Source organism: the organism of the source record quoted next, unplaced genomic scaffold, assembly GCF_019419815.1.
Source record: "Pyrus x bretschneideri cultivar Hongxiangsu unplaced genomic scaffold, Pyrus_bretschneideri_v1 Contig17, whole genome shotgun sequence".
NCBI lineage: Eukaryota > Viridiplantae > Streptophyta > Magnoliopsida > Rosales > Rosaceae > Pyrus > Pyrus x bretschneideri.
In genome coordinates, this window is record NW_025999468.1 from 4,103,114 (window position 1) to 4,128,164 (window position 25,051).

The 25,051-nt window shown below is 36.0% G+C and overlaps 1 protein-coding gene across 5 annotated transcripts in view; it reads right to left on the reverse strand.

Moving 5' to 3' along the window:
- Positions 1 to 25,051, reverse strand: part of LOC125475963 (protein SABRE-like) — a 43,799-nt gene that overhangs the window by 14,662 nt on the left and 4,086 nt on the right. For 3 of the 5 annotated variants that reach the window (XM_048581484.1, XM_048581485.1, XM_048581487.1), the window contains 18 exons: positions 23,891 to 24,061; positions 23,707 to 23,784; positions 22,874 to 23,128; positions 18,650 to 20,746; positions 15,271 to 17,224; positions 14,915 to 15,015; positions 14,224 to 14,580; positions 13,869 to 13,987; positions 13,148 to 13,397; positions 11,505 to 11,729; positions 10,354 to 10,493; positions 8,409 to 8,481; positions 7,658 to 7,759; positions 7,398 to 7,571; positions 6,822 to 7,124; positions 6,575 to 6,742; positions 6,018 to 6,390; positions 5,182 to 5,740 (listed from right to left, as the gene is read on the reverse strand). In XM_048581484.1, coding sequence (XP_048437441.1) covers positions 5,601 to 5,740; positions 6,018 to 6,390; positions 6,575 to 6,742; positions 6,822 to 7,124; positions 7,398 to 7,571; positions 7,658 to 7,759; positions 8,409 to 8,481; positions 10,354 to 10,493; positions 11,505 to 11,729; positions 13,148 to 13,397; positions 13,869 to 13,987; positions 14,224 to 14,580; positions 14,915 to 15,015; positions 15,271 to 17,224; positions 18,650 to 20,746; positions 22,874 to 23,128; positions 23,707 to 23,784; positions 23,891 to 24,061 — 7,080 coding nt within the window. In that variant the 3' untranslated portion in view covers positions 5,182 to 5,600. Of the gene's footprint in view, positions 1 to 5,181; positions 5,741 to 6,017; positions 6,391 to 6,574; positions 6,743 to 6,821; positions 7,125 to 7,397; positions 7,572 to 7,657; positions 7,760 to 8,408; positions 8,482 to 10,353; positions 10,494 to 11,504; positions 11,730 to 13,147; positions 13,398 to 13,868; positions 13,988 to 14,223; positions 14,581 to 14,914; positions 15,016 to 15,270; positions 17,225 to 18,649; positions 20,747 to 22,873; positions 23,129 to 23,706; positions 23,785 to 23,890; positions 24,062 to 25,051 lie in introns of those variants that run through there. The other 2 variants (XR_007257318.1, XM_048581486.1) reach the window with 1 other exon arrangement.

The following is a 25,051-nucleotide window of genomic DNA, read 5'->3' on the forward strand; positions in this document are numbered from 1 at the left end:
TTCAATTGTCTCCACAGATTAAATAAATCGATTATGTGGAGGCAACCCTATTTCCTAACATTTTTCTCTTTTCTTTAGAGCACCTCTATATGGGGACTCCTACCACAAACTTTGAGGACTCTTTAGTAGCTTTAAAAGAATATTCGAGTCCCTAAAAAAATATTTGGCAAATCCTTATATATTAAGATATTTTGAGGACTTCAAATCCGGCCCATTGGAAGTCATTTGTCCATAAATTTAGTGACCATACAGTTGTAGACACTCTATTGGAGATGTTCAAGTCTTTCATTTTTTATTTATTTATTTCTAGGTGCATATTTCCTTTGTTACCCACTTATTTCAAATTTTTTGAAAATAAATAAATAAATAGGAACTCTTAAAAAAAAAAAAAGTATATATATGTGTGTGTGTTTTATTTACTAATTAGTTTTAATTTAAATTTTCTGTTTTCACATTCTGTGTTTCAACATCAAAAACATTTGTTTCAAAAGTTTTATGTGCGTGTGTTACAATTTGTGCTGTGTAAGCTTGGGGTGATAAAAACAGTATATTAATTGAAGAACATTGGATTTTTGCAGGGAGCAAACCGGAATAGCAAGACGGGCCTATTTTCCAACTATAGTGGTCAAGTGCGCAGACAAGAAAAAGTAAAACTGGATCCGTGCAGCCTACAGCAAGTCTAGTTTACCATCAACCACAGCAGTTGTAGAGCTATCAAATTGCAAAATTTAATGAAGCTTAAAGCATTTAGACAAACATGCAAGCAGAGTCACAGCAAACAAGCAGTTATGGGGCCTCGAAATGCATTGCTTAACTTGCCCAGATATGTCCCAACTCCCAAATAGTTTTTCTGATCAGCGCATGGGCAATTTTGATGAGGCTTCTGTACTGGACCCAACTAATCCACTCAAGTCACCCCTACCCCATAGATATACATCATTTTTAAAGTCCTACATACACATTCTAGTATTCTACAATTCGTCAACAAAGTTGAGAACGATTAAAATTGAGAACGAAATTTATCAACAAAGTTGAAAAATGAAAGTTGATTCCATTGTTACATTGTGTTCACTCCAAAAACTGCACTTTCTAATTTTAAAATGCAGAAAAATGAATATCTTGACAGAAATTTCCAAAAGGATAATTAAATTATAAAAAATAAGTACAATGCATGGATCCGCACCTAGCAATCAAGAAGGGAGAGACAAGCTATCGCAAAGCAGGTAACTGACTTTAAATCTCTCGACTGATTTGCATTTCAAAACATTCATTTCATTTTGGTCTAACGTTTCATTTATTATTCCAGTCATCTATACCCACCAGCAACACAAAAGAAAAGCAGATTTACACTACATGGATGCAGAATACAAATATATCACAGATACATATGATCAACATCAATCCGAGCACTAATTTTCAGATCTAAATTATTTCAATTAACAATGTATGTGAATGTGAATGCAGCGATGAGTTTTATAAGATCTGTTATGGATCCGAGATTTCCTGCATACAAGGCACTGATTTATGTTTTTTTCAAAGTAGAAAGATATTTATTTGCAGATCCATGGACTATTTTTTTCAAAGTAGAAAAGTCGTTTTGAAAGAAGGGTGGAGGTGCAGGCTATGGGGATTTAAAAACAACTCTGTTTTCAACAAGAAGGTTTTATGTTTGAGTTATTTTTTTTAGTTTAGTTTTCTTGAGAATTGGACCACCAAACAAGAATTTACATACTAACAAAAATATCAGCAGCAATAACAGTACATGATGCGATCGAGTTTGCATCTGTGGACAAAAACAATAAAATTATTCATTATTCATACATTTTTTCCTCTCAAACCAACAAATAAGTAAGATTCAACAATCCATTGTTGAATCCATTTTTCACTCTCAAGCCATGTATAACCTGTGTGAAAATGACTCAAACTCCATTTAATGATCACAACCAAACCCTATGATTTTAACCATGGTAGGGTCGATAGACTTACCGAAAAACCAAAACTGCCCAGATTGCTGCTGATCTTTGAACAAGAACAAACTCACAAAATTAGGTGCAGTCAAGAACATTTGTCCTCTCTCCAACATCATCCTGAGGGAATGATGTTTGAGAGGAGGACAAATTTGTTCTTGACTGCACGTAATTTTGCAAGTATGGTCTTTTGCAAAGATCAGCAGCATTCTAGTCAGTTTTGGGTTTTTAGATAATCAATTGACCCTACCATGCTTAAAATTATAGGGTTTGGCTGATCATAAAGTTAGGAGAGATGAGCATTCTTGATGCCGATACAATATTCCTCCTTCCACACTATGGTGCAGTGTGGAAGGAGGAATATTGTATCAGCATCAAGAATGCTCAAACGAAAAAGAGGGCCAGTTTCATCACTTGCAGTGTTGAAATGGTAAAAAAAGAAGGGAACTGTGTGAGCTGGGAACAGTAAACGTAAGCCTCCGATCGAGTCTGAAGGTTGTTTGGTTGTCGAAGGTCAATCGACCTATTTATATACCAAAAATCATTGTTTTCATACAAGTCGCTTCCCGTGAGCTACCTAATTTCCATACAAGCCTCTTTCTTCCCGTGAGCTACCTAAACCCTAATCAACCATTCATAAATCATTCTTTTTACACCATCTTTACATGCTACGTACTTCTGCAAATTAAGATTTAAAACCTTCTTCTTGTGGACCAGTGGTTATTATTATTCTTTATACCCACAAGCTTCGTAAACTTCTTGCTCCTCTCTTATATATTTATGGGATTTTTTAACTTTAATCCTTCAAGAAAATTAAAATTTAATAAAAATCTGGTGTTAGATTGAATATTGATTTTAGTCCCTAATGTGTACTCAATTCAAATTTATATTATATTTTTGTTTTAATATTTAATAGATATCTTATTTAATGTCATTGCATTAAATTTTAAATTTATTATTATACACATTTTAATTCATTAATTTTGTTTAACTTCCTCTAATTATGTACCTAAATGTCCGTATCATAATTTATTTCACTAATTTAGTGTACCGAAATGTTTGTACGTAAATATATTGTAGTAAATTAGTGGCACATAAGAAAATATGCAAAAATATTATTGTATTGAAAATTCCGTATCTAACTATATGATACTAAACTAGTGTACCGAAATGTCGATACCTAAATATATTAGACTAAACTAGTGTACCTAAATGTCAGCAACTAAACATATTATACTAACTCAGTGTACTGAAATGTTCGTACATAAATATAATGTAATGAATTAGTGGCACATAAGAAAATATGCAAAAATATAAGTATACCGAAAAATCTCTACGAAAATATTTTCTTATATAAGATACTCACCATAATGAGAATTAAAATTTATAATATTTTCATAAAATTTAATTTATGAACACCATAAAATTATAAATAAGAAAGAGAGACATTGAATACATATGCTGGCATATAATAGAGTATAGGGACTAAAATCAATTTTTAATCTTATATAAGACATTTTTCTAAACTTCATCTTATTTAGGGATTAAAATCTAGTTTTCTATAAAATTAATACATAAAAAATTAGGAAGAAAAAGAGAAATAATTAAAAAATAAAAATAAACTTAATAAATGAGGTTATTAATGTATCAAGGGACTAAAATTAGATCTTGATCTTACTCATGATTTTAATCTAAAAGTCATCTTTATCAAGGATTAAAATGAAGTTTTCTAATTTTTATATTAGATTGGTATATCTAACTTAGTTAAGAAATAGTTTAAGACATAGTCATTAGGGAATTTTTGTAACTGAACGTAGTTATTTTCATGAGGTCGATAAATACAATGAGGTGCTTCTATACCAAGAAGTGATTTTATACGGACACGTTGTGTGATAATACACGTTCCCGTCCAGCCTTCTGTTTTCTGAGTCTTACTTATTTTTCATTAGTCATATGAAAGATACTGCAATACCTTGGGATCAAAATAGCCAAGAAACTGGACTCGGACATCTTTATTCTATAGAGCGTTTTTAAAAGTAATTTAGACCTTAATAGTTTATATTAATCCTTCACTTCTGTTCATTCATTGTAATTTCTATATGGTTTGTCCACTTTTGTCATCTATAATATCTGCTCGTATTGTAGGTCCTAGCTATTTTCTTTGAATGCATATATAGTTCTGTGTGTTGTATCACAGTGAGATTACTCTTGAAGGAAGAAGTACGACCAAGCTTGATCAAAATTTACTCAAACGGAAACAATTTAGCCATTGTAGGTCGTTAGGCCATCTTCAACCGGATGGGTTTAGTATCGTCCCGTCCAGAATTATAGTCCTCTAAAAAATTATTTTTAAATGAACAGTGCTAGGCAAATCGACCCATTGGATTGTCAATGGGTACCCATTGAAATCCATTTAGTTTGATTTCACTTTGTACCATCACCACCATCACCACCATTCTCACCTCTATATTATGATGATATCAAATTAAACGGGTCTTAACGGGTACCTATTAACAACCTAATGAGTTGATTTGCTACCTCTAAACGGTACAAGATCAAGGTTTCCATGTGGGCAGGAAGTTATCCTTGTCAAAAAAAAAAAAAAAAGAAAAAAAAAAGTCCAAACTACACTTTAGACCCTATACATTTGAGTTGGTTTTCAAAATGAGTCTCGAGGTTTCAAATTTTTTCACATTACACCTTGAGTTTTTAAAATTATATCAATTTACACATTTTGTTTATTTGAACTTGTAATTCTCTGTGTATTTCTCTGTTACATTGATGAGTTTTTAATTAATGTGGTGTAGATGTAGTTAGCATTTTTTTTTAAAAAACAATTATTATTAATGGAAGAGAGTTTGAAACTATTACAACAATTTAGGAGAGGGCGTCTCGATCCTGGAACGGAATAGGTTGAAACTCAAGACCCTATCCAGTAGGAAAGTAGACCGCATGCAATGTAACTTGCATATCAATCCTATTACGTGTTTTATACTCATCATGTCATCAATTTAATGAATATTCAAATACAAATGCATAAATTACAACAATTTCAAAACTTCATTCTGCAATTTGAGAAAATTAAAACCGCATGACACATTTTAAAAAACCACCCCAAACTTAAAAAGGATATAAAATGTAGTTTAGAGATAACATAGAATTAAGGGAAAGACTGCCGACGGATAACGTTGGCTTAGTCACGGGAAGGCAATGGTTTAGGAGGGAGAGATTCTACATTCATTTATTTCAAAATTTATATTTGAATCTATGTACAGATTTAGGGAAATTAACCGAGAGCTCTTCAAATTTAGGACCCTCTGTTTTCTTCAACTCAACTTACAAAACTATACAACCAGCCCCTTGTGGCAAATAGAATTACATCCCGAGGCCGAAGACCATCAAGGCGTGAGAGATGGCTTCAACCCGCATTACTCGAAGTTAGTCTGTCTTCTGCTGCACAAATGCACGGTCTAGAAGCGATACCAAGGGATGCATCAATCTTCCTCGTGCGTCCTTGGACGATGAACATGGCACCTGAAATCCTTCTTTCTATAGTGGCCACCCGACTAGAACAAATAATATTTTGTCTCATTTTACTCCCCTTCTCAACTGGGGGGATTCTTAAAGCCGCCTTCAAGGAACCTCTCTGGAGGACAAAATGTTTCCCTCATTAAAATCTTCGTAGGGCGAGGATCCACTCGAAGAATCGCTCTCGAATGCAGTGGTCTCCCTTGGCGAGGATGCGAGTGAATCTCTCTGTTGTGAGGATGAACCTTACAAAGACGAGAAGATGTAGAAGTGATTTCAGTTTCAATGATAAAAATCATCAAAGTAGGCATCCAACATTGCCAGAAAAAGGGAGGTTGGACAGACAAAGACAGTTTCTATAGGATCACCTACTTATCGTCTAACTAAATGGCATCCCTAAGAATGAACAGACCATGCGCTATGTTATTTTCTACGTCCTTGCGGAAGAATAAAAATGACAAGTGGACAAAAGAAGGCGATGAGGTGATTGATCATTTTACGAAAGTGAACAATTTGACAAACCTTTTCTTGAACGGAATTTTTTCGTGTGCCGCCGGATAAGTCTCTTAGCTTTCGTTATAGTGAGCTGCCTAGCAAATGGAGAGAACTCTGCATCACTTTCACTCCAATCTCCTTGGAAATCATTCTCTGCTTCACCCCTCATGGTTCGCAGTACGAATGCCTTGGCCTTGCGACGTTGAGTATTGAAAAGGCCTCTGATGGAAGTGACAAATCCATCACCTGCTCCATCACTTGGACGCTTGAGAAACGTTATAGGATTCTGGTCAGGCTGTTCTGGCTGACCTTCATTGTCACTGAAATTAAGGTCACTATCCGGAACACCCGATCCACTGGGTTCCCTCTGACTATTAGCCTTGTCCTTGAACTTCTTACCCTGAAAAAATTGACAGTGATAATTTAAAGCAGGTTAGAGATCGATGTTTTCATAACAATTTTCCGGCTGCTAAATTATAATAGTAGGGAAAATTGGTGTTAAAGAGGGAAGAAAGAGCCCTAGCTCATTGGATTTTTGAACGGATAATCAGCAGGGGTAAATGTTAAAAGGTATAAATGCAGACCTGCATTCCCGTCACAGACTTCAAGACTCCCCAAATGATATGCTTCTTAACCTGCGAAAAGAGTCTCCGCCAAGTGCCGGTGAACTCAACACGGTGAAATGTATCCATCAGCAACTTAAGATCATTTACAACAAATCTAGATCCTTCGTAAGTAACACATAGCTCAACCTGTGAAAATATGATATTAGGCATTTGAGTAAAAATGGAAAATTAGCGGAATATGGAATTGTAGATAATGAAACTGAACCTGGCTTATCTTGATATTGTGAAACTCCATCATCTTTCGCGGCCTAGATTGTGACTTTGTTACCTTCTTTTCTTCATGGGATGACCTACCAGATTTGACAGCTTTGGGGTCTTTCAATTTATTCTTCGAGGACTCATCTGGTTCAATAGAACCAAGTGGCCCAGTAATGCTCTGTAAGACAAGTTCTGTAGCAACTGATTCTGCCACAGTGTCTTCCCATGATCTGTCAAAGGAAGACGTTCTTCTTAACTCTCTGGTTGGACTACCACCAACTGTTGTTTTTAGGTTTTGCAATTTTGATTCCTGCACAGATGAATCAGGTCAAACAAAAAGATCAACAAAAGTGCAGTGTAGCTTTAAGATCACATGGAAGAAAATAAACGAACACAATAATTTCTCTATATCCATTCTAGTATAACATCAAATGTTGATTTAAAGTAACCGTGCAATAAAAAAGAAAAAAGGCATACATTAATCTGTTATAATGATAATCTAGAAAATAAGGAAGCGGTAATCATATTGTTTCATAAAAAAACTATCCCAAAAAATTAAAGGAAAGAAGAGAAGGAATCTCACTTGCACAGGATCTGCATGAACGGAGGATTGACTGGTAGCAGGGGCAGAGGCACTTGCTTTGGATGAGGCCTCAGACTCTTTATTTGTCTGACCGCTTAATGCAGAAATCTCTGGGACTAATGAGCCTTTCTTCACACGTTTCGCACCAGCAGTTGTTGAAACCTTCCAAACTTCCTGCATGTGACCAATTGGACAACCATTTATACCTCTGAAAAGTACTAGCAGTCACAAATTTGAAATCAGTAACATTTCCAACATACCTGCCGTCTTTGTGAATCTTGTTCTTCTTCTGGGAATAAATATCCCCACATCATTCTGTACATTGCCTCGGTTAAATGAATCTTGAGAGGATAGATCTCTACCTACAGTATTAAAAAAAAATGTTGAGCAAGCAAATATTGGTTTGCCAAGGCAAGATACACAAACCCAAGCCTCTTTATTACCAAACAAACGGTTGATATAAGGCAAGCTAGATTCCATGCACTGCATACATGTTCCTTTATGATAGTATTACTGGTCAAACACTCTAGGTTATGAAAGGAATTTGGGTGCCCATAACCCGACCTTCTCCCAAAGAACTCTCCTCCGCACATATCTCTATCCAACCAAATTACCCAAAAGAAACATACAACAGCACAGTTATACAAAATTCTTGCCCTACTTCTGCCACTGCAAGTCAGAAGGATTACAGAAACGGAGAGTTTGTGTGGGCACATTCGTCCGTCAAAAGAGTGCTTTTATAAATTGAGTATCTAAAACAAACAATGTGTGGTTGTTATTACATCCGCCCAAATGCTCGCTCCACCGTCTCTAAAAAAAAAATTTAAATACAGTTTTATCCTCTTGCAAAGGAGAAGTTTGAAATTTAAAAGAAAACAAAACTAGGGATTCTGTGAGAGCATCTGTGGCAGTCACCATACAGATCAAACCCAAAATAACCAAAAGCAAATGGATTAGTATTTGTAGTTATTTGACAATGACAGTGGATGTGAGAGAAAGAGAACGTGTTACCTGAAAACGTTCAAGAGAAGAATTTCCATCCTTAGGAGCTCCTTGCTTTGCATCCACACGAAGCAAAACTTCCCTGTAGCCAAAATCGTATATTTTTAACATGTGAACAATTATAGAAAACATTTAAGGAACTACCAAATTCTTCATATTTAAATGATGTGATTCAGAGGGTGGACAATTTTTATTTACACAATGCCTAACTAAGCAAAATTTTACCCAACAAGTTAATTACCAACATGTTATCACATCATATGCATAACTAGTTTCTTCCTAAGCATATCAGTGTACTGCTTTTGTAACATAAGAATGGCTGCACGTATTATATTTGACAACTACCAGTATGAACTACACATTTTTCGTCAGGAAACATAAACGTTTAATAAGCATGTAAACAAGGTCACAACAACGAGCTACAAATATGCAAGGTATTGTTCTCATGACTGACATATGTTTGCCAGATTGTGGATTTGGAACACGTAGTCAAGCAGGAATCCCTCTGATGAAAAAGGTCCAGATTCACATCCTGGAAATATAACATTTATGCATACTTTTTATATTGACATGAACGTGAAGAACATATGTATATTCAAAATTGTACCCATTGACAGCAAAACTTCTCATACTAACCTATAAAGCTTGTAACCGTTTATGGGACAATCATGAAGTCGTCAACATGGGTTTATGCCTTAAAAATATGAATCCAAACATACAATTTTAGTAACTAGTAAAAAAGATAAATACGGGATTGTTAGGTAAAGCTTTGTTTTCTTTCATCTTTAAGATAATGATTTGCAAACAGTAGTTGGATCTCCTAAGGGACGAGGGAGAGGAGGGTTGGCTTAGGATTAGTATAAGTCTAGAGTTGGATTACCTCCAATGGAACCAGAAAAATTAAAGGTAGAGAGAAAGAAAGATTGAGCATTTCTCATGATAAAGAAAACAGAAGAAAAGGTGAAAGATAGTGATAATAGTGCGAAATATAACGCAAGGGCAACAACCTAGTAACAAATTTAAAGAGGTTTTTTATCCAGCTTTTATTTTATGTCTAGTCATTCATTTCTTCTTCACCTCATTTATTTCTCATTTCCTTCCTTTCTCCCTCCTACTCTTTATCCCAACAGCAGCACTGAACCCAAAATCAAACTGCTGTCAAATGAAATTATTATTTAAATTGAAATATAGTCAATTTCAGGGAGAATACCCCAAAAAAAAGAAAGAAAAAAAAACCTGAGAAAAAAGGCAATGGAATGTTAAATGTCAAAACACTCAAAAACCAAACATCCTGAAATGTTATGAATGACATCCAGGGTAGAATATTGAGAAAGCAATAAAGGACATTTTTGTATAAAAGAGTATTCTTGAAATTTTCATGATTAAATCAAACAGTGGCTTAAAGTTTCCCTTCCTACGTGGAAACAGAAACCAAAGGTTGTGACAATTACAGCTAATCTTTGGGGACCATTATAGTCCTCTCCTCGCACTAAACTATGATGACTGAAGGCAAAGGAAAAAAATTCATCTAAAACAGAATAAGCATCCATGTTGGGTGTATAGAGTAAGAAAATCCGTTGTTACTCATAAACAATATTCAGGCGAATTTACTCAACTGAACCAAACAGAATCAAAATTAAATATGGAGACATGAAAATTTTTTCCAGAACAAGAGCCAAGGAGAGTGCCTTAGGGCAGCTAACCAACTAAAACGTAAAAACCAAATTTTATTATCACTAAAATTTATTTGCATGATCTAATCTGAGTAACAACTTCTGAAACATTTTATTCAACTATGTAACACAGGTGAAAGGAGGAACACAAGAGCACCATATGGTGGTTCACACTGTACACAGAAAAGCAGCAGATATTAATGTGTGAAAAGAACAAGTGTGATAAAAGCAGAGTTGATTAATAGAATAAGCTATGCTTTAGGCAGGGAAAATGTGCATACTTTCGCCATTCATTAGGAGGATTCCATGCTGATAAAAGCATATCTGACTTGGCATTTGGCAGGCAGTTTCTGACAACAAAATTTTTTGTTGTAAACTGAGCAACACCAACATCCTTGTAATCCCGGTCAAAGTCACAAATCTATGTGGAGGAAAAAGAAAATCGCATCAGCCTTCTTCTTGCAAATATAATGCTTAGAAAAACACAATAAATATATCATACATAGCATACATTTATGAAAGTTAACTGACGTGAACAGGCAACGACAGACAAAGAAGAATGGCATCAGATGAAAACAATGTGGGCAAAGAGCATCTTTACTTAATTTCTTAAAGAAACAATAATGTCATAATGGATACAAAGAAAAACAAAGACCAACCAATTACAAGAGAACTACAGCCAAAGTTATCCAATAGCAGCCTTCCAATAAGCAAACCAGAAGACAATATTAGATCCCTAAACTCTGAAGCCCAGAGAGAACAAAAACATGACCTCTACAAAACTACTTCTAAACATTCCTCTCCCCCCCCCCCTCAACCACTTCATTGATAACACCAACAAAACAGCCTTCTTTGAATAATACAAATCATAAAGACATTATGCACACACCTGTAAACAGTACCTTGGAGTTTTAACATTTTGTTTTAGCATCCTTCATAAACAACACACCATACTACAAGGTTCCAATAATAAATTGAGAAACCGTTCATCAATGCCAAGAAAAACAAGGCAAGCTTATCCCCCCTCAACCCCAGTACCGAAATAATTTCTGTCATGACTCACCTACCAAGTACCTCCCTGTATTAATGTTATTTTTCTTCCTGCTACTGGTGGCTTACTTGTCCACTTTACTGTACAGTGTTCTTATTAAAAAAAAAAAAAAAAAAAAAAGGTTCCTAAACTAGAACAATAAGCTCTCTATGTTTCTACAACCAGCTCTCTTTGTGTGTGTGTGTGTGTGTGTGCAAATAATAGATCAGGAAAGGTAAAAACACAAACATTGAACACATTTGCATAATGTTTTCTTCTTGATCTCATCTTTATTCCAAGAAAGGAAGTCATGTTAAGCAAGTTTAGGGAGTCACTGCTCAATCTTTTACTTAAAGACAAGTAGATTTCAATTCATAGAATACGGTGATGCTCAGTTCTCACCATGTCATTGATCTCAGCCTCGGCAAAAGATTTACCATCAACAATCATGCTCCAAACCACTTTTTTAATTTGCAAAGAAATGCGCATAGCATAGGATGGACTTTTGTTCTTCTCTTTTTCCATAAGGCGTAGCTGGGCAGCCTTATGTAGAGCCATTCTTAATAATGCATATGATGCTTTCCTTGACTTTCTGGAATTCACAAGCTCTCTTTTAAGTCCTTGCACCTGGAAAGAGAAAACCATGGTTTTTTAAATCTCTAATTATGTAATGAAGAACCAAAAACTAAAACATCCATACAAGTACAAATAATAAACAAAATAAACGAGATGTTAAGACAGATTCTTTGAGAAAAAAGACCATATTCTAGTGATGAAAGAAAATCAATTCAGAGTAGCAAGCTTCTGTGCAAAAAGGCCATCATCTAATGTTTGAAACCACACTAATCCTTATAAGCCTTAGAATAGAAACTTTTGAATAGGAAACTCATATTTGATGTTTATTTGTATGAAACTTGGGAAAATTCTTCTTTAGAATAGCATGAAATGCAAGAAAAGTATTACTTAGTAGTTATTATAAATTACGAGTCAAAGGGGAGAAAGAAAGGGGCGCTCCAATCAGGTGGAGAAGTTTAAAGGAGACATTCAGACTATGCACATGAAAGTGAAGCCTAAGATCTATGTGTAAACAAGTCAGACCCAAAGCACTTAAAAAGCGTGGTGTGTTAGAAGAATAGAAAACAAAATGTTAGCATAGGATGGCAGATGCCAAGTATTTATAAGAAAAATCTGGCTACAATGATCATTCAAGTATAACACACATGACTAGCCTTGTAAGGAGGCTGATGCCATTATACCTACATCTTGAAAATCATATTGGACAAAAAAGAATCATGTAATGGTGGAACCATTAACCACATGCAGAAGAAAATATCGGAATAAAAGGCCAACAGTACCTAAATGCAGTCACCTACTTTTAGAAAAAATCATTTTACTATACTGTCAAATAGGAAATAGATTTTAGTAAAACTGAAATGCAGAAGTGCTTTTCTTATTTTTCAAAAAGAAAATACTATTCCATACCAACCACATAAAAATAAAATAAATAAAATTGGCGGGCTTGAGGAATAGTCGAAGCCATAACCAAACCAAAAAGGATGTTATCCAAACGCATTTCAAGTAATACTATTCCATGCCAAGTAAAAATAATTAAAAGTATAAACAATTACCTTTTCCATTAACTTCAGCCTTTAAACAGCTAAATGTAAGGCTACACAAGCAAAAAAGACTAGCTTTGACAAATCTTACCAAGTTATACATGTTGGAAAGCACTTTACCACTATTTAACACTATAAGTCCGACCTAATTAGCAAATACAAAATTACAATCAGCACCCAGAGACCCCTAAAGAAAACCTATGATAAAAGGTATCAAATTTTGTCTAGAACTAGTTGTATAGTATATTCCATCCCTTTCTTATTATAGTTATTTTGATTATCCCCGCACATCAAACAAACATGACTTGAAAAAGGTAACATAAAAATGAAAAACCACACAATGCAATGCTTTCACCGACTAAATCACACAATTTAATGCTTTCACTGACTACCACAAAATCCAACTTCAGTGCAAAGTTTGTTTCTCACCAGAGTGGATCTTGTACAATTTATCATCCACAAGTCCCCTTCCTTTTCTGGATATAGGTCCCCAGTGGCATCACTCCGAAGAGACAAATTCCTTATGTCACCAAGAACCAATTTTTGCTCCCGCTCTTTCTGCTCAAGGTCCACCTTTGCAAGCTCTACCTCTTCAACACCATCAGGAACAACCTCATCTGCCTCCTCCTCCACATCTTCATCATCTTCAGCAGGAAGAGACAGACTACTTTTTCTAGGCCTGAACCAAATGCATAATTCAAATCAATCAAATATCTATAAAAAGTTAAAAAAGCATGACCAACAACCTTTTCACAGGAAGTTTCACATTTAATTTGAGATCTTTATAGGGAAAAGGCCATTGCAGCTGACTAACAAAGTACCAGTACTGAAACAAATCGTACTTATTAAAAATTCAGCCAACAACATTTTATTTGCCAACCGACGATGAGATCATAAAAAAGTGGACAAGAAGAAAACCACAAAGAAAACAGTGAAAATCAAAATGTGAGGGGAAAAGTGCAGGAACTCCCTAACTTCAACTCATGAAAATTAAATGAGGAGATCCTATACAATTTTCTATAATTATAGTCCATCTTTGTTTGCATAGTTTTCTATATTTTTATCTACTATTTATCCCAAAATATATAATATGACACAATTTGAAAAGGAGAGAAATCAAATTAAAAATAAAAAGGATGCAAATCCTCACTTGGGAAGCCGTGCAAGGAGAAGATTTGTCAACACAGCCAGCATAACCTGAAACTGGCGAGAAGTCATAGTTGCCGTAATATTACGGGAATTGAAAGTCAGCTCTTTCAAGGGCTTAACCTGCAAGAAAAAGATTCAAATGCGAGGGAAGTGCTTAATAAATGTGAACATTCACACACCAGGCTGGGATAACAGCATCAATATTGAAAGACGATCACTTGGATATGTATGTTATACCATACATACACACCTCAATTTATGCAAATAAGTATGCATTCAAGGCTCAAGCATACATTTACCTACAAGATATATATAAAAAGTGACCAACATATACGCATAATGAAGGGCCAAATCACCTTTAACTCTGGAGTTCCACCTTTGTGCCTTGTGTACCGGAAGTACATATCGCAGGGCATAAAAACTCTCTCAAGTAATGCACCAGTACGTTTAACTTTTGGAGAACTTTTACGAATCTTTGGAAGCCACTGCAATCCAGCACCTGGATCAACATCTGTTGGTGCAACATGAGCTTGGACATGTTCCAACATAACAGAATACTCCTTGCGTTTCCATGTCATTTCAGGTTCACATTCTGGAATATTTACATTCCCAGTACCAAGTGCTTGCTCGAGCATGTCAGAGCCAACCTGAAGGACTGAATGAAAAGACCTACCCAAGACCCGGCCACTAACAGCAGCAAGCAGAAATCTTCCCTGTTTAGCAAAAAGGCAGTCATCCTCAGATGAAATTACATTTTTTTTTTCTTGCATAGTTCAAACAATTGAAGAGTGCATAATGCATGAGCACATATTTCTCTCATGGCCTGGACCTCCCAAAAATTTAATGTTTTTCCAGTGAACTTTACGGACAACAATTTCTGTTATGTAATGACATACTGAAAATGACAAGATACTAACAATCTGACTTGTAACATTTTCTTATTAAATTTAATAGAGAGCAAGATCTTTCGATCTAAAACATTATTTGATAAATATAGACAGTAATAAGAATACCAAAACTAAGCAATGAAAATTCTAAACAACTCACATTTGCATCTTCTGAGTGAAGATTAAATTGGGGCCCAATAACATTCACCATGAAATTATGAGTCCCGTCCTCCTCAGAATCATTTGTGTCTCTATTCTTTGCTACAATCATGGGAAACAAATGCCACTTAGTAGAAATTTTGGTCTATAAAACAAGTTAATGTCCATGACATTCATCACAATAAAGTTAACAATATTTATTTAAAAAGTCCTGTTTCCTTTTGATTTTTTTCCCTATAAAAACAAAAAGAAAAGCCCAGGAAATCCAAAAGTACACTTCTAAATACAAGTTTAACACATTCGCATATTGGACATAAAAATATACGTAATTCAGATTTCACAGGGTGGAAAATTTACCAACTACAGCAGATGACGAGTTCCCAACCACAACAGATGGAGAGTTACCAGATGTCGCAGATGATGAGTTCCCAACTGCAATAGATGATGAATTCTCGGTGGCTGATGATGAGTTTTCTAATTTAACGGGATGTGCTGGAGATGAAAGTGAACCAGAGGTCTCTGCATGCTCAACGGAAGAGGAAGTAACACCATGGCTAGTAGTAGAGGGTTTAGAGTTACCATCTTGTTGCATTTCACCACCAGTATGTGCCTGGTTCTCCTCGTGTAATTTCCTTTGTGCATACTGTCTAGAAGGAGAAGGTTTGGGGGGCTGAAATGCATTGGATAAACCACCAACAAAAGACCAAACAGCATCTCTATTCTCAATAGTCCACAGAAGCTTGAGCCCATAAACAAATACACGCTGACAATTGTCAGCTATTACCACATTGTATCCATCATCATCACTATGATCAGACCGTGTATGCTCATCACTCTCACTCCCATTTTCAAACTCAGACCTCACATATGTCATCTCAAGATTTTTTCTTCCAGCCTCTTGCCAAGCTAATAACCTGGCTGGGTCAGCTTTCGGCGCCTGCCTTCTTATTGTGAAATAATCAGATGACAATAGAAATCCATCATCACGATGCTTCTCTGTGCAACTACTCACATGGTTACTTTTCTCGTTGGGACCTCTATCCGTAGATGCAGATTGTGAATTTTTTATTGTCATTTGAACCACTTTTGCAACACTAATACTTTCTTTTTTATTTAAAAATGCCTTAGGCATATGAAGGTCAAAACCCTGGTAAACAAGATCAAGAGGCTCACGCTTGCATTCAAAAGTATACTTTTGCTTACCACGACTATAACACAATTCAAATTTGAGCTTAGTCATATTAAATGTCAGTCCTTTAGCTGGATCATCATCATCTAGCGGCATATGTTTTAAACATGTAGGTGCAGCATCAATGCGGAGCATAAATTCTGTCATTACTCTGTCCAATGACAAGTTACCAGATCTAGGAACTCTTGGAACTCCAAAACGAGGCCAACGAGCAAAAGACCGCAATTTGTGAGGAGGTAGATAATTCATGTTCCAAAACTTTATCAACCATGCTAGATCATGAGCACCAACATTTATTGTAGGTGAAAGAACGGAAACATTGTCATCTTTATGAGGAGGACCATAAACAGTTCCATCTACATCACCATTACCTGCCTCGGTAGAAAAAGGGCTTTGCTTTTCAAGTGGAGAGGGCCTAAGAGAAAAGGTCCAGCGAAGGGATAGAGAGGTGGATCTGTATGGATCAAAAACCTTATCACGAGGTCTTCCTTCAGCAGGAAGTGCAAACAAATAATGATTCATGGGATTTCCAGATTCACATTCCCAACCTAATGTAACTTCAACTGTAAAGGCTGGAGCCTCTAGCAATGGACTGGATACACCTTTAGGAAGTTTTAAACCACGATTATTTGCCAAACTCTCCAAACTGCTTATGAAAATCTTGAAAGCATTTGCTGAAACATAAATCCGGCCATCGGACTGCTGAATCTCCATAGAACCAGTTATTATTTGAAGTTTGTCAAGCTTTTCATAAGGATCAGTAGTCGCAAGTATATTAAATATGGCTTCTGAAAATAATAAGGTGATGTTTCCATGAATATAATTTCTCATATCATCCCACCATGGTAAGCTCTTTTCCTTTTTGGGAGGAATGGGAAGTGGATTAGGGTTCCTAACAGATAGATTAGCCCTGCGAAGGGCCACAGAAAAAGCATAAGTGACATCAGCAAAAGCAGGTTCATATCCCACCCCAAAGGACACTTCAGCTTTCTGAAAATGTAAGGATAAATCTGTATATGTTTTCATAGGTGGAGTTGTGCCACTAGCCGAACGAAGCATGTTCACCTTTCTCCATCTCCCAATATAGACTTCTTTGTATACTTGAGGCTGAAAACTTGTTGCCTGATCCAAAGAAATAATTTTCAATTATACAGCATACGCGCACAAGTTTTGTATGTAAGGAGATGAAAAAATCACATCAAGACCCAAACAATCAATCATGAATACATACAAAGGAAGGTTTGATACACTTTCAAATATGACTACAGGGTCTGATCACAGAAGACCGAAGAATGGTTTTTCATTTTGACAGGAAGAACCTGGGAGTCATTTTATCCAGGAAAAGAAAAGGTGAAGGATATTCAGCACCTCTTAATGAATGATATTGCTAGGGTCAGTAGGCACTTATTTTTCATTAGTTTTCACTCTCTTTTTTTTGGCCTTGGGCCTCGACTGGACCCCAACAAAAGGTGAAATACAGGCAACGCATACAAGCAGTCTACAAAAGATATTAAGATAGCTTAAGTGAGCAAATCCAAAAGAAGTATTTTAACCTAAGAAATATGCACACGAGCTCTGTTTCTTTATTGTCTTTTAGCTATACAATGTCTCCTATTCAGAAAAGGGAAAAAAGGGAAAAAGAAATATGCTACTGAAAAAACAGGAAGGACCTGGTCATCTAAACCCCACAATGTCCTAAGACTTTTTATGTCCGCATGCATGCACGTAGCAATAGATGCAAGTATTTAGTCCTTAATTATCCAAGAAGATGGATTGTATGAAATCAAATAAACTTACAATTCCACTTCACAAACAATATTATTAGCGCGTGACCAAAAGGAGATGCATTGATAAAAGGTGGGTAATATCCCTGCATTTGACATTTAATAAGATTTAAATGAATGAAGATGGGTATTATTATCCCCGCATTTGACATTTTACAAGAAATTTACACTAGTACTTGTCCAAAGAGTGGGGACAACATTACTGACTACTTCAAGATGACTAGATGAAGACATATTGACACATTAACTAGCTATTTAACTTTTTTTGAACCATATAATCACTAATCGACAATCACAATCGATGACTTGACATTGGACCAGACAAACCACTTTGAATGTGTTGGTTAACCCAAAGGAATGACCTGTCCGCATAGTAGATTATTTAAGCTGTAGAAAATTAGTAAAATCTTTACTTTTATTTCATAAAGAGACATTCCTAAAAGAAGAGAGGAGAAATTAAGCTGGAGGATATGAGTAATCCTTCAGCTACTTTGTTGAACTATCTGACCAAACGTCAAGTTTTGCAGCACAGACGTTCATCACTTGCAATTCCAGTTTTGTTCTTTTTCTTTTTATCATGGTAGGCTTGGCCAACAGAAAATAATTGGAAAAAACAATGTTCCTGTAATCAAGATTTGTCTAAGGATTTTCTTTCTTTTAATATTTTCTCCCCAAAAATAGCACCTGGCAAAGCAAATTTACATATGCTAAACCTAAGAAATCAAAAGAAGGGTAACAAACGGAATGTCACTTTGCAAATTACCTGCTGTGCAAGTACAAGACGACCTTCACATTTACCAGAAGTACCACACAGAAGAGGAGATGCATAATCACGTAGCTGAACAACAAGAGAACCTGCGTGCAAGAGAATATTACTCCCATATAGTCGAGAAAATGGTATATCATTTTCACGACAAACCGGATCTAGCGTCTTTATGACCTCTATCATCCCATCATCTCCACCATCAATCCTTGTCAAGGTTACATCTAAGTCTCTCGCTGTTATGGAAAGAAGAGAAGTCCTGGAAGTACTTGGCTTAAAACCAGACTGAAACCCTTCCCTACAGGCACCTGAACCTTCAGATGGTGCTAGATTTTTGCATGCCCTGTAATACGATTTGAATGAGTGTTTATAAATTTCTCCTTGCATCTCGCTAACTGCTGATGGATCTTGTACATCAATCTCAACTCCATTAAAGAAAGTTTTTCTTCCTTGAGTAGAATCTACTCTTTCGGTTGTTTTAGGAATCTGGTTGGCTTTGGAAACAAATTCATCAAGAAACTTCAACCTAACAGCTAACTCAGATGCCTCATTCGTCATCAGCCGATAATGTTCATCAAGCCAACCTTGCAGCGGCTCTTCTTCAATATCAGCAGTTAACTTTCGTATGCCAAACTTTAAACAGCCAAATTTCATTGAACCAGGCTTCTTAGGTTTTGAGGTATCTTTCTTCGTGGGAAAGATGAGACTAGTTCTAGCAGCACTTACAAGCTTCAAAGCGCGCAACATTTCTTCAACAGAATCATCAATGGCGCGCAATTCTAACCTATATGGCAAGCAAATATGAACATCAAGGCCTTGAATTACCCAATCCCATGTTGTAGCTACAGGTGTTTTTGCGTCGGAAGGGCATGAGGCACTAGGAATACGTGAAATTTGCATCCGGCTACTTTTTAATACTCTGGACCCATTAAACCTAAGCATAAGCCCTTCAAGAAGTACACCTATACGGGCATTCTCAGAAAAAATTGATTGTACCTGAACAATTGCATCAACCCCATCACCAGCCTCAGCAAATATGGACAGCATTTCCACATCTACAGCAAAAATAGATTCCCTCTTCTTGGACTTGTCTAAATTCACTGGTTCTGCAATGACTTCCTTTCTCTGGTCAGAACCTTTCATGCCAGGGGCATCTTCATTACCATGTCTCTGAAGCTTCTGATTATGTACAAGTAACTTCAACTGTAGTCCAAGTTCAACTAGTGATAATTGTACATCAGGTTCCCACCTGACTGTAATATCAGTAGCACTGAAAAGAGAGCAAACAGCAACCTCTTTCAGACCACCAGAACGCCGTACAAATTTGGAATTCTGGATGTCAAACAAAGCCACTTTCATTTCCGGCTTATCTTCCTCCAAGTGGTCCTGATAGATAGATCTGGCTCTTTCAAGTTCAATCTGTGTGGATTGTTTCTCCTTGTTCACGCACAAACTTAAATGGAAGATGTCAAGAGAAATGGAATACCTCACTTTCTTGCGTTCATCAGATGTTGTGGACATTATGTCTGCAACCCGGGGTGTGCCATCATCTGAGGTACTTATTACAACTCGACCACCTTGTGATCCATAGTTCACACACTTAGGATCTGCAACAACAGTATTTTCTAAGCCTGCCTCACCACAAAATTTCACAGAACATCGTTCAAGATTTAACGTCAACAGCTGAGTCCCTTTCCCTGATGGTTTAGACGGACGCCCTTGGCCTTGTGATGCTCTTCTTTCAGAAGAAGACAAAGTTTTCAAAAGTGCTTGAAAGGACATTGCAGTTGATATAAGCGACTCAACACGCTTGAATGTGAAAAACACACCCATACCCGTCACATCAACAGATAAAACCAATTTACATTTCGGACCGTCTTCTTTGGATGATTCCATGTCCTTTTTGCCCCAGTCCAGACTAACCTTTGCAACATTAATTATAGAACCCGAATTTGATTCTACACCAAAAAGGCTCTCTTTCAAGCATTCTTGGTATTCATCTGCCATGTGCAAATTTAGCTCACCAAGTTCCATATGTACAGTGGTTCCCGTATTTGATATGTTATTCGCAAATATGTGCGATGATTGAGAGCAACCCTACACCAGAAACTCAAACGTTATGACTTGCAATTCATAATTTTATTTTTGAACTAAAAAATAAAAAGATTAACAGGAATAGGAATACATGATTAATGACAAATAAAGAAGCTGAACCTAGAGAAGAGCAAGAGACACAATGGCTACTTCACTGGACAGTGAAAATTAGATGGTAAATCAACAAAAACAGAGCTCTATCACCTACATATATGCAAATGTTTTACATTATAAGATGACTAAATACTAATTGCTTAAGAACTCAGAAGTCCAATTGGGAGAGAATGGTACTACAATGTTGTTTTCTTTGAACTAATACAACCTTTTTCTTAATCAAAACAGAAGGCCCTACTATGTATGACCTGCTGAGGGGTTTTAATATACACCTCACTTTTTACTCATTTTAAAAAAATAGAACAAAAACCACTCTGAATTTTTGCAATGGCGAATGGATAGTTTCATATCCTTTCACCTATGAGTTCCCCATGTACATAAAATGATATTCAAGCAAGGACAAGAAGAGCATTCAAAACTCTACAAATAGCAGGAAATTCTAATAATACCCATTTGCTTACTACACCTCTCATCTCCTTTAACAAATTAAAGATTTGCTCGATATACCAACCTAATCCCAAATGCCCCCAATTTGTATAAGAGATAACTGATCCTTTTGGATTAGATCATGCCCCCAGGGTTAGATTGCTGGCTTCCCTTTGTGTTTCCTTGTCAAAGCACGTAAGGGATGTTTCTTTTAATTTGATCCATGTGTATTGGTCTGCCATTTTAGTCTAAGTGGGTGTATTTTATCTAAGTCCGGAGTGGGTTTGAGGATTTTGAAAAATCACTGCTTTTTAGGCGTTTGTTTCCAACGGTCTTTTCATCTTATTTTGTATTTCTCATTTGCCCCTCCAATAAAAAAATTGGATTCTTAAGTCTTATCACACAAATAGCTACAACATCCTTTTACTCACTAAACCAACCTAGGTAAACTTTTCACTCATTATATCCCTCATAACTCTCAAAACTCTTAACTACGAAGACATGAAAGCCACTGCCATCACGGCCCACCGCTGATGCACCGGGTCATTGGACTTCAAGAACTACCGCACATGTCATGAGACCTGCTCACCCACTCCCATATGACCACACATCTAAGCTTTTGGAAGCACCTTTTTGAATTTCATCTTCAGTGACGACCTAGGGTGAATCTTAAATCTAAGCTCATTTGTGGTTTCTGTAACTATTTTCATTGCTTATGATTTTTTTTGGCCTTTGTCTGTTATGAATTATGTTGGAAAACATACTCGGTGTGTGATTTAATGGATTCAAGGTTTTTCAAACATCAGTGGGTAAAAACATCAAACACTCCGCCATAGTTGAGTGGCAACTAATAACTGAGCGGTATGTGATCAAATAGGGGAAAATGAATAGAATTTACTGTAAATGATTTTAGGAAAGGTAAAATCTAGAATGCACTTGCATAAATTCACTGCCACTTTAATCACTTGTTTGGTACCCCACAGATTTTTCTCAAAATGTCGAATAAAATCACTCATACTTATGGAAGTGCTGTTTAAGCATCTGTCCCACCAAATCCTTACGCAGTCATCATAACTGGGAAAGAAACTGTTGCGCATCACACATACCCTAATCATATAAAATGAATCTATGAGGAATGGAGACGTGGGAAACTGTACCAGAATTGCTGCCCTGAACTTTCTTATGATTTGATACATTCCTGCTTTTATATTGTCTTTTCCTATGGTAAAATTTGCATAAAATGCTTGATAATTTATATAACTCAATTTAGCAAAATAAATGCCTTTCAGTGTCTGTTCACATTAGATAATTATATAACAGAAAAAAACTGATATTGCACAAGAAAATTTCACTTTTCCAAAGCTTCTTACATGCACAGACAAGAATATCTTACTCTTTATACTTTTCCTGATTTTTATAACTAATTTTATATCACTGATTTCGTTCCCATGGCTTGCACATATGGGTAATGCCCTCTGGGCACAATTTTTTGATAAATTTTTACACATTAATAAAAAAAACACAAAAATATCGGTTGTTCAGTGTAACCTAAAAAATATGATAGTGCTAACAGAGAGTTGTATCACTTACATGATACAATGGCAACCCACTGATGCTATAAACCACAATAGTCATCTCAGGGGCTGAAACAGTACATGTCCACATGATGGCCTTGGTATCATCGGTTGGTGGTGGCTTGTCAAGAGTGGAACTTCCCTCCCGAAGCACCATTCGTTTCTTTTTTGAGAAGTGGAGGCGCAACCATGGCTTTAATCTATTCATTATAACGTTGCATTGTGTACCTCCTAGCTTTACATCCATTTCAGCTCTGACAGGCGAGGTTGGCTGAAAAGTTAAAAGAGTTCCAAGTCAATAAATGACCCCCACCATATCAAAAATGCAGTGCCTGTTTCTAATGAAATATTGCATAGGGAATTCCATGGGAAATTCCAGATTTGATTCTTTTCAAAGAAAAAAAATATCGCATGGGAAATTCTAGATTTGTTGGAATGGACCATAGCAGTGGCCCGTGGATCTTATCATGTGCTTAGTTGCTTTTAGAAACATTGTTTTCATTTATTTAGAGACACTGTCCTCAGTTTCTTTCCTTATTTTCATCATATAAATACATTCCATATTAAACATGGAAAGCACTACAGTACGTATAAACCACAAACCTTCAGTGAAAAACCACAATCATATAATCCTTGAATAGTGCTAAATCAATGATCCATCAATATATTCTTCTCAAAAAGAAAAAAACGATCCATCAATATATTCAGTATCAAAATTAACTGTACATGATGACATGTTTAATTGGATATATTTACCCAACGTATGCAAGAAGTATAAAATATAAGCAGAAGGAAGAGGATTAACTTTTAAGAGACACGGGCTGCACAACTTAAACTGAAAAAACTTACCTGTACTGGAATGTAAAAGAATGATACAACATCAACTTTCAGTATCTCCAAAACAGAAATGCCAGCTTCTCTAAGCAACTGAAACATAATGTTGAAAATCATCATCGAGAATAGACCAATATGCAACAAATGTGAAAAGTAAAACACTAAAATCATATTAACAGTGTCGAAGTTACATTCATACATGAATCTCACTGAAATCCAATTGAACATCAAGGCGTGTAGTCTCCCCCACATCTTCACTGGATTGTGATTTGGTGCTTTTTAATTGGATGCCCATTATGTTATTCTCGACAGAAAAATCATATTCCCGATGCACAAATCTCACGTCCAGTTTTGGTAAACTAAAGGAAACCTATCAAAAAAGTAAAATATTAATTCTTATAAGGAACACAAATTTTAATAAAAGAGAAGTTACACAAGTGGATGAACCAGACGTAGCATGATGAAAGCACATAAACAAGAACAAGGAAAGATTCAATCGTAAATAATTGCATGATACTTAATATGATTCAAGAGGTTGACATGGAAAATGAATTGCTAATATCATCACATTCAGTGCAACAACTCTGAGTAATAGATATAGGGTAGAAAGATGCAAGAGAAGCTGTCAGAAAGAAATCACATTAGAATCCGGTGTCAAGCAAAACATCGCATAAAATATAGGTTGGTCAGAGTTTTAAAATAATCTATAGCCCACTCACTCTACTTCAAAATAGGCACAAAAAAGTTCATGACTCCTCTACCCTTTATGACTCTTTATGGACAGGGGAGATATCCTCCAAGGCACACTTCTGGCACCAGTTTAAACTTGTTTCAGCCTCTTAATACTGTATACTAGATTATTGCTATCACATAGCTTTTCGGGATTTCACCTGACTGGTAAGGATTAAGGAACAGCCTGGGATATGGGTAGGTGTTAGTCCAAACCTTGGTAGGAGAAAACCTATACCATCACATCGCATGTAATTACACATACGTATAGTCCAACAACTAATTCTTCGAAAATCTGATAATAAAGCTTGATGCTCAAGTAATTTCTTTATGCCCGTGCAATTAGATTGAAGTGTGTGTGTCTTTGGAGTTTCATATTTTTTAGGAAATTATTTATCAAAAAGAAAAGAAAACATCTACAAAAATGAACAAGGTATCAAAACCAACTGTGCAATCATAACTTACATTCACTAAAAAGGAATATATCCCAAAATTCTTTAATAAAGATGCCCAAGAAAAAGAATATAATTCTGTCTAGAAGAAAACACTTAAGAAAATTTATGTTTAAAGGAATCTGAACAGAAAGAAAATGGTATTAGTAAAAATATGACAAACTGAAGGGGGGAAGAGA